Here is a 10,140-nt window from a genome sequence, read left to right on the forward strand (position 1 = left end):
GTGTTTAGGTAACAAGTTTTAATTTCAGGCTAACTTTGTGGTTAATTTAGGTTCTGAGTTTGAAAGGCCACCATGCAGGCCTTACCTGTGCTAGTCACAGATGAGCGTGTGACTGTTTGTCATTTACTCTCTCCTTCGATCACTTGTGCCCCACCTCTTGCCACCAATCATGTCCCTCCTCTGTCCCACCACAGGGGGAGAAACCATCAAGTACCTGTTCGCTGGAAGCAGCTGCAGCTTCCTCGCCACCTGCGGGCCTGGCCCGCTCGCCCACTGTGCCCAACACGCCAGTGCCCATGACTTTCTTCTCTACCTGGGAGGTGGACTGCTCCAGACCTAGCAGCGTGCCCAGATTGTGCAGCTTCACTGTAAAGAAGCTGGTGGTCGTGAAGGAGCTGGAGAAGGAGCTCATCTCCATGGTGATAGCAGTGCAGATGCAGGGCTCCAAAGGCATCTTGAGATCCCACGAGATTGTGCTGCCCAGCAGCGGACCAGTGGAGATTGACCTGGCACTGACCTTCTCCCTGGAGTACCCCCACTTCCTCAAGAGAGGAGGCAACAAGCTGCAGATCATGCTGCAGCAGAGGAAGTGCAATAACAACCAGACCATCCTGGGCTACAAGACACTGGCCACAGGTGCCTTCCACATGGCCAAGGTGATGCAGCGACCCCCCGACTGTGGCCAGGTGCTGAGCCTCAGCAGCAGGATCCAGGGGTCCTCCATCACGGTGGCTGAGATCTGGATCTCCTCCCTGTCCAGTCAGCCCATCGACGACGAGGATGGCAGCATGCAGGGCAGCCCCAAGGCCAAGTCCATGGATAGCTACATGGAGGGGAAATCTGAAAGCTTCACTGAGCTGGACACCAGCTACAATCTCACACACAGGCAGGACCTGGAAGAAGCTGACTTTGACCTGGAGCAGCCCAAGAAGCAGCAGCGATGCCTGCAACAAAACTTGAAGCAAAAAGTCATGGCACTGCTTCCCAGGTCCAACATGTCAGAAGAGGTCCTGGACTCAGATCAGGACCCTACAGAGCATGTTTCTGAGGTGGAGGAGGACCTGAACCTTCTCTCTGACATCCTTGAGAATCCCAGCAACAGTGTCCCAGACATAGAGGACCAAAGCAGCATCCTCAGCAACACCAAGCCCAAGACCAGACAATACTTTGATGGTCTGGAAGACTCCAGCTGGCAGACGGAGACGAGGAGCTTACACAGTGCCCGGAGGCAGAAGGAGCCTCCTCGGCCGGCCAACATGCCCATGAAGACCCAGGGCCCAGGCGGTAAGCTGTTCAGTGGCAATGTCTCTGATTTGATGGGCTACAGCACCCCACGCACCGCCGAGGTGGTCAAGAGCTGGATCTTGTCCCTATCGAGCCAGACTGTCGACCATCTGGACAACGCCATGCCGGCCGGCACCAGGGCAGAGGCCACGGATAACTTCTCTGAGAGAGAGTCTGAGATCGTCTTCTCTGAGCTGAAGGTCAGCTATAATGCTGCCCACAGGCATGACCTGGACGAGGATGACTTGGACGTGGAGAACCCGATAGGAAGGAGGAGATCCACCATCAGGCAACAGAACTACCAACAGAGAGTCGCAGAGTGGCTGGGCAGGTACCAAATGACGGTGGAGGTCCTGGACTCGGAGCAGGAGTGTGCGGAGCAAGTCCCTGATGTGGACAAGGACCTGGCCTTTCTGTTTGAGAGCGTGGTGTGCCCCAGCGACAGTGGCTCAGACATGGAGGATGATGACCGCCTCCCAACCCCTCCCATGCCTGAGCCCATGAGATATTCTGAAAGCCTGTCCAGCCCAGATATGGAGGAGGACGACAGAGTCCTCAGGACCCACAGGCCCAGATTATACTGTGAAAGCCTGTCAAGCGACAGTGACTCCGAGTGGGTGGCCCACAGCATGCACAACCTTGGGCCGCAGCCGGCACAGCCTGGGGACAGCCCGGAGGCAGGGACCTCTGGCCAGGACATGCTCACTAAGAGGCGCACCACCAAGACCGAGTCTCTGGTCATCCCTTCCACCAGCTCCAAGGGGAAGCAGCCCGCCCGCCGGGGCTGGAGCAGGTCCCTGAATGAGTCGTCCAACAGCCTGGTCAAGGAGCGCTGTCCAGTCCCACAGAGCCAACTGCAGGACCCCAGGAAGACTGTGTTCGACCAACTGAACCACAGCCTCATCTCCAACGACTATCTGCCCAAGAACATCATCCTCATCAACACCTCCGACAGGCAGGGGCAGTCCCTGTCGGAGGTCCTGCAGCAGCACACGCTGCCCGTCGTGTGCACCGGCTCCATGGTGGATGTCCAGGAGGCCTTCAGCTCCATCATCTCCTGGATACAAAGATACCGCAACTGCAATACCGAGGCCACAATGCCAGTGAAGATCGCGGTGGCGGGGGACCAGCAGTACTTCAGCACCGTGCTGCGGGTCTTTGTGGAGCAGCTGTCCCACAAGGCCCCGGACTGGCTGGACCACATGCGCTTCCTGGTCATCCCGCTGGGTTCCCACCCCTTGGCCAGGTACCTGGGCTCCGTGGATTGCCGCTACCACAAACTCCTACGGGACCTGGCCTGGTGGGAACTGTTCTACCACCTGGAGGCCCAGGATGCTGTGCAGAACATTGTGTTGAAAATCAGAGAGTACCTCACAGGGGCCAACTGTGTCCTCCAGCTGCCCATCGCAGAGGCCATGCTCATCTCGAAGCCGAAGAGCCCGGACGAGTTGTCCTCACAGAAGTTCATTCCCTTTGTGTGGGCAGTGAAAGTTGGAAGAGTGGAGCCAATTTCAGCCACGTCAGGAGACTCAGCTGAAGCCGTCCCCTCATGCTCCAATGTGCTTCTGTCCACCGCCAGGGAGGCCACACACAAGCTAATTTCCTTGTCGTCAGTGAGTGGGGGCCTGTCCTCCCCCGGCCAGAGTGTGGGTGCTGAGCTGATGGAGTTGCAGGTGGATTACTGGGAGGCAGCCCAGCCCACCAACAGGAAGAGGAACGAGGAGAAGGGAGACCTGCCTGCCACCAAAAACACACTCCGGGGCACCTTCCGGTCTCTCCAGGTCAGCAGGCTGCCCAGCAGCAGCGAGGCTGCAGCCACGCTCACAATGTCCATGACTGTGACCACCGAGGAGAAGAAAAAGAAGGTGATGTCTTTGTCCAAGAAAGACAAGGGCACGGACTTGGAGTCCAAAAGCCAGTGCATCCAGGGCATTGGCCGCTTGGTCTGTTCTGCCCAGAACCAGGAGCACAGGCAGCGGGTCCTCATTGACGGCCTGGAGTGGAACGATGTGACGTTCTTCCAGCTGGCAGCCCAGTGGTCCTCCCACGTCAAGCACGTCCCTGTCTGCATCTTCGAACACAACAATTCCACCTTCTAGCCCAGCCCCTCCCCCTGCCCTTCACCCTGCCTGGGCCAAGCCCAGGAGGACCCAGCTGCTTTTCTGTCAACAGTTCAGTTAACTATAGACACAGACCGTGGAAACACAGAAAAACTGTTTTGAATTTGAATGAGCTCACAGCCTGGAACCTAAGGGGGTTGCCCTCACTGGGACCCCCAAATGCTCTGTTCAATAACCAGAACACTCCGGCAGGTGGGAGGTCAGGACATCATAGTTGAGATGGAGCATCATGGAAGGTGTGTTTTGGCCTCAGGACCCCCAGCACTGTCAGTGAGAAGGGTTCTGGCCTTGGAGACCTGCCCTTCCTGGGAACTAGGGCTCAGCTTAACCCTGGGAGCTGGCACCAGCTTGTGCCCAGACTCAGAGCTGGGCGGACAGAGGCAAAGGGCTGGGCTCCCATTGGAGTATCTGCAGCACGACACGGAGGCCAGCCAGCCCAGCCTTGGACCCCAGCTGCCAACCAACCAAGTGGCCCCAGCACCATCCACTTATGGTTCCCAATGAACTCCGGTCTCACAGGGCGAAATAAAAAGAGCTGTATGGTGCAGATCACACAGGCACACGGGCTGGACAAACCAGTGCCCTCCTCGCTGGGCAGCGACCCACCTTCGTCCCTACCTCTTCAGGTTATCAAAGACCATTTGCTGCCACCCAACGGTTGTACCAACTATTTACAAGGTGAGCAACCTGCCCCTCCACAGCACAGTGGTCATTTGGCCCCTTGCTGGCTGTGAACTCTCAGATCACTGCATCCCTCTGAGTGTTTGTTTCTAAGAACATGAGGTGAATCAAGGAGCAACATCATAGGTTTTTGTTGGGAACTGTAGGGTGTTCCCCTAAAGCTTTCTCTGTGTGCCTGGACAGGGGATAGGTCTGCAGCAGGGGCTGTGGTTGTGCTAATTGTTCCTTTCTCTTCCTCATATGTGATTCTTTCGGGGCCCAGGGCTAAGCTCTTGTCTCATGTCATAAAGTGACTGGAGGTTCTGTTATGGGGCCCTGTCCTGATTGCAGCCAGAGCAGAAACCCCAGGGGTGAGCAGTGGGGCCCAGGGTCACCCAACTATCTGTGATGGGGATGGTTTGGGCTCATTCATTCATCCAATATATCAGAGTCTTCCAGGTACAGACACATCTGTAGGCACTGACCATAATCCAGTGCACAGAGCAAACCACAAGCCTGTACGGTAGAGCTTCCCTCTAGTCGGGACCAACTCAGTCGCACTAGACTGCACAGGCTCGGAGTGTCCACAGGACAGCCGATGTGACATCCTCCGCGCCTCCTCTCCCTGTGGCTGCATCTTCCCGTATTGTGAAGAGGAAGGTGAACCTGTGTTCCAGCAGAAAACGTGAGTCGCTTTTGGGTCAGAGCCCTGAGGGGAGTATGGGGACTGTGAATTCAAGGTTCTGGCAGAACCCTGGATGCCACACATGGTGGGATTTCTGCAAGAGGACAGAGGTCTGAGGGCTCCTCATAGAAAAAGGACAAGAGTCAGAGAGCTGTGCATGTGGATTTGGGTGGTGTGGGAGAGCAGTGGGAGCCCAAGGGCAGAGTCAGCCTCTCAGAAAATTCATAGCTGTCCAATCCTAATCCAAGTCTGCCTGCAGCCCTAATCAGGGATCATGCTCACTAATTTGGTAGCACCTCCTCAGGGCCAGCTTGCCAAGTGTACCCAGCCCTGAGGGAGTTGAGTTTCAGTGGGAGGCAAAGAACCTCACAGGGGAGCTAGAGAGTTATGCAGCATGTAGGTGCAGGAGCCAAAGTTTGAGGTGATAGGAAGGCCCTGGGAAGCCAAGGACAGAGACAGAATTCATTTGTTTGCTCATTGGTCAGCTATTCCTGGAGCACCTACTGTGTGCTAATGAGTGGACATGAACAGAGTGGACACCACCCTCCCTGTCCTCATGGAGTTGACATTTCGGTGGGAAGGTATGGGAGATGGACTGGGGCACTGAGAGAGCATGTCAGGTTCCCCTGAAGAAGGGGACAGGTGGTTCCCTCATTGATCCAGACTCTCAGTTAGGAGGGCTTCTGCCAGCCCCTCTTGGGATACTACGCACTCTCTGTCAGGACTGCCAGGTTGAAGGTGGACAAGGAGTAGGTCTGGCTTCTGGATGGGCAGGAGCAGCAGGCACAGGACCCCAGGCTCTCTGAATGGTGATCTGGAAGGGCCGCATGGAAGGAAAGGCCAGGCCTCAGACTGCTTTCAACTTATCTCTCTCCCCAGGGCCATCTCCTGCATCCTGGGCAACGGGCTGGACCAGCACCGCCAGAATTTCCCAGCCTGATGATGCTGTCGGCTTCCCTAGAGCTCAACTTCCCAGTCTCCCACCTGCCAAAGCAGGCCCAGTGCCTCCATTCACAGCGGGAGCACCTGAGCCCACTGAGGCCGAGACAGGAGGAGGAGGAGGCCTCTGGGGGTGGTGTGGGTGAGTGTGCCTTTGGAAGGCACACAAAAGGCAGTGAGGGTGGTAACATGTCCTCTTCTTGCATCTACAGAACCAGCTCCAGAGCAACCTCAGGAAAACCCTCAAGCAGCAACGCCACCCTAGTGGCCTCTCCAGAGCCAGAGCCGGATCCAGGCCCAGCTTTCACTGAACTTCAAGAGGCAGAAGAACCACCTGCAGCATCGGAGCAACTCACCCCAGTTCCTGCGAGGCCTGTGGTGCCAGATCCCGGGCCACAGCGCGTGTCATCGGCCACGGCAGAGAGGGCGCCCCCCTACCCCCATTTAGATGTAGTGTTAGAAGTTTTCTCTTCATGTTACATATACTTATAATTTTACTATACTTTTATGATATTTAATAACATACAGTGTACTGTTGAAAATATTTACTGAAATACTACCAAATATTACCTTAATTTAGACTCTATAAAATTTAACCCTATAAATCCTCAGAGCTTTGAGCAAGTCTGTTTTTCTGGACCCTGACCCACCCAGGGAGAACTGTCCTCACCTTCTCCACCTGCCCTTCCTGGAGCCAGAACTCTACTTCCCAGGCAGCTGGCTCCACCCTGTGCCCAGACTCAGAGCTGGTTGGCTAGAGGCCAAGGGCTGGCCTCCCATTGGGGGCATCCTGAGCCTATCATGGAGACCTGTCAGTCCAGCTCTGGGCCTCAGCTGCCAACCAGCCAAGTAGCCCCAGCACCACTCACTCCCGATTCCAAATAAACTTGACCCTCAAAGGGTATATATATATATATATATATATACACATACAAATATCTGTACCTTGCAGACTGCCCAGGAACATGGATTAGATAAACTGGTCCTATCCTTGGTGACTAGCTTCCTGGGCAGCTTCCCCACCTTGGTCCCACCCACCCTTCTGTGTTAATACAGAACATTTGGGACTAACCAATGTGTGTGGGACCAACCACGTACCAGGTGAGCCCTGCCCCTCCACAGCACAGTGGTCACTCAGCCCCCTGCTTGCTGTGAGTCTTCAGGTCACTGCACCTCTCTGAGTGTTTGTTTCTCTGAACATGGGGAGAGCCTAGGCCCAGCCTCATGGGGTTATTGGGGGGGTCCCCCTGGGAAAAGGCCCGCTGGGAACCTGGACACTGGAGAGGTGTGCTGGAGGGGCTGTGGTTGTTCCTATTGGCCATTTTCTCTTCTCCTTAACCGAGCTCCTGCCTTATTTGTGATTCTCATGCCTTAAGCTAAGCTATTTTCTCTTTTGCTAAAGACGTTCGAGATTCCATTAGGGGTCCCTGTCCTGGGTGAAGCCAGATTAGAAATTCTAGGGGTGAGCAGGGGGACCCCAGGCTCAAGCAGCTATCTGAGATGGGGGTGGTTTGGGCTCATTCATTCAGCAAATGCGCTGCCCCTGGACTGCACTCCAGCGCTTCCTTCTAGTCAGGAGTGACTCGGGCACACTGGGCTGCACAGGAGGGTAGCGTCGACATCACAGTCGATGTGACTTCTTCCTCAAAGTATCGCTGATCTACACGTACTGTGAAGCAGAAAGTGGATCTCTAGACCAGCAGAAAAAGTGAATGGGCTTTGGATGAGAGCCTTAAGGGGAGTATGGGGACTGTGACTTGGAGAAGGTGGCAACACCCTGGGTCTGCAAGATTTCTGAAAGAGGGCAGTGGTCTGAGGGCTTCTCCTCCCAAAAACGGAAGGAGTCAGAGAGCTGTGCATGTGGAGTGGGTGGTGTGGGTGAGTGGGGAGGGGATGTGGCTGCCCACACAAAGAGCTCCCAGAGGCTGGGATTAGGCAGGAGCACAGAGCCGCTCAGGTCAGTGCACAGTGGACTGCAGTCTGGAGGACGTCCTGGGGTGGGGTTTTGAACTGGGACTTCAGTGATGGAGATGGGAGGTTCCTTCCTTGGAAGGCACACAAAAGGCAGTCATGGTGGTAACATGTTCTTTTCCTGGATCTACAGAAGCAGCTCCAGAGCAAGATCCAGAAATACCTAAAGAGGAACCGCCAACTCTGGTGCCCTCTCCTGAGCCAGAGCAGCCTCCAGGCACAGCTGTCACTGAACTTCCAGATGTGGAACCACCTGCATCATTTGAGCAACTCGCCTCAGCTCCTTCAGAACCTGAGGTCCCAGATCCTGGGCCACAGCGTGTGTCTGCTGCCAGGACAGAGAGGGCTCCCTCCCCTCCTTTATATGAAGTTTTAAAATATTTGTGTTTATCATATACATGTTTATAACTTTGCTGTATTTTTCTTATACTATTCAGTAACATACAGACTAATTAAAGAAAATGTAATGAAATACTCTTAAACATAAATTTAATTTAGATTCTATAAAATTTAACTCTACAATCCTTCAGAGCCTTGAGCAAGTCTGTTTCTTCTGGGCCTGCGTCGTGTTACTATGAGTCATAGTTTGGGAATAATTAGTCTCTCCCGAGCCATCTGCTCTAAGGATGTGACGTTCTTGAGGCCCAGGACAATGGGACTTTGGGGGAAATTGACCGAAGAGCATTGGGGCAGGGACCCTTTAGGTCAGGGCTGCCCCTGGGAACCCACATTTCATTTAACTTCATCTCCCACCAGCACATGGACAAAGCGTGGTCCTAAGCGCCCCCTGGGGTCCACGTTGCAGAATGCTGTAGGGTCTAACCAGCAGCAGGCAGTTCCTGAACCCTGAGTGCCACCTGCACCTGGACAGAATGTCCACCCTGCTCCACGCGCACTGAGCAGCATTCTGAGCATCTCCTCGGTTGGCCTACAGCACTGAAGAGGCGACAGGAAATTTCCCAGGGCCCGGGGTCTACACTCATCTCCTCCACAGGCACCGCTTCCAAATCTCCTCTGGGGTCAGAGCCTCTCCCCGCCCACAGCCCCTGAGCTGTGGTTCAGCTGGGCTTTTTCCTGATGCTCTTCTGTCTCACCAGAGCCCAGAAGCCATTCTTTCTGACGCCCGAAGGCTGAACAAGGTTGTGGAGACAGCCTGGCTTCTCCTTTTACATCAGTCCTCTTCTGTGCTCTGAACCCCCTGGTTAGGATGGACTATAGCCTTGTATGGCACCCGCCATGGCACAAGCTACACTGTCTCAGGACAAATGGGTATTCACTGTGGACCACACCCAGGGCCCCTGCTCTCAAGGAGATCAGCCCTGTAGGTTGACACGGAGAGAAAGGAAATTCGAATGGAGTCTGATGAGACCTACCGCTGACCCTGAGGGCCATAAGCACTGAGAACGTGAGCCCATCGCGGGGACATTGCACAGGCTCTTTAGGATGCGATTCCTAAACCAGAAAGATGAATAAGTACTTGTCTGCCCTCTTCATCCTGATTTCACAATGGCAGCCGATGAAGGCTTGTGAAATTAAATGAGGTCTGGGAATCAGGGGGCAGGTCTACCTTAGAGGCCCATGGTGAGGGCAGTGCACTTGCGCGCACTAGCAATGGGCCTAGAGGTGCAGCTGCCTGCCTTGCGTGGAGCGTCTCCTTACCTTGGAAGCTCAGAACTGTGTTCTCAACAGAAGCTGTTTCCTATTTCAAATTACACTTTTCAGGTTGGCTCTACTTTGCAGGGTGCTTTCTAAGTTTCACAGCCATCCTCCAAACTGGAGGCAGAGGGTGTTAGAAATGAGGGGCGGGGGCTGGAGGGAACTGGGAGGAGAAAAACAAGGGAGGGAGGGTGGGAAGCCCCAGGGCCTGGTGTGGGACAACTGTGCTAGTGACCTATTGCTGAGAGTTACCCCACACTAGAGACTTAACCAACACACACTTATTAGCTCACACGTTTGTGACGAGGAATCCGGCAGGGCTCAGCTGGGACTTCTGTGGTCTCACTTGATGCAGGATATGTGTCACTGACGGTCTGAGCTCACTTGGGGGCGGGGGGGTCTTTAGGATTCAGTTTGGATGGAAGGCCTGACTTCCTCTCTGTCTGTTGGTCTCATTCAGTGCTAGATCATATCGGTCTCTCCAGATAGCTACTCACAGCACAGAGGCTTATTCCTCAGTGTGGGGATAGAGAGAGAGAGAGAGAGAGAGAGAGAGAGAGAGAGAGAGAGAGAGAACACAGATCTGAGTGATCAAGTGGGTAGGCACTGAATATTTAAAAAATTTTTCAGGGTGAGAAGAGACCAACCAAAGAACTTGTACACATATATGCATAACCCAGGGACACAGACAATAGGGTGGTGAGGGCCTATTGTCTTCACCAGTAGGGTGGGGGGCAGGGATTGTCTAGAAGTGGCCAATTGGGAAAAAGGGGGACATAGGTAACACTTTCAACAATAAAGATTAAAAAAATAAATAAAATGAAT

General features: G+C 54.3%; 1 protein-coding gene across 1 annotated transcript; it reads left to right on the forward strand.

Annotated features, from left to right (window-relative positions):
• Positions 1–287: 287 nt before the first annotated feature.
• On the forward strand, positions 288–3,383 carry LOC102421960 (phosphofurin acidic cluster sorting protein 2-like). Its single transcript, XM_023747367.1, has 2 exons — positions 288–1,349; positions 1,935–3,383. The coding sequence occupies exons 1-2, from the start codon at positions 297–299 to the stop codon at positions 3,381–3,383; spliced, it is 2,502 nt and encodes an 833-aa protein (XP_023603135.1). The 5' UTR covers positions 288–296.
• The last annotated feature ends 6,757 nt before the right edge of the window (positions 3,384–10,140 follow it).

Source organism: Myotis lucifugus, unplaced genomic scaffold (assembly GCF_000147115.1).
Source record: "Myotis lucifugus unplaced genomic scaffold, Myoluc2.0 scaffold_851, whole genome shotgun sequence".
NCBI lineage: Eukaryota > Metazoa > Chordata > Mammalia > Chiroptera > Vespertilionidae > Myotis > Myotis lucifugus.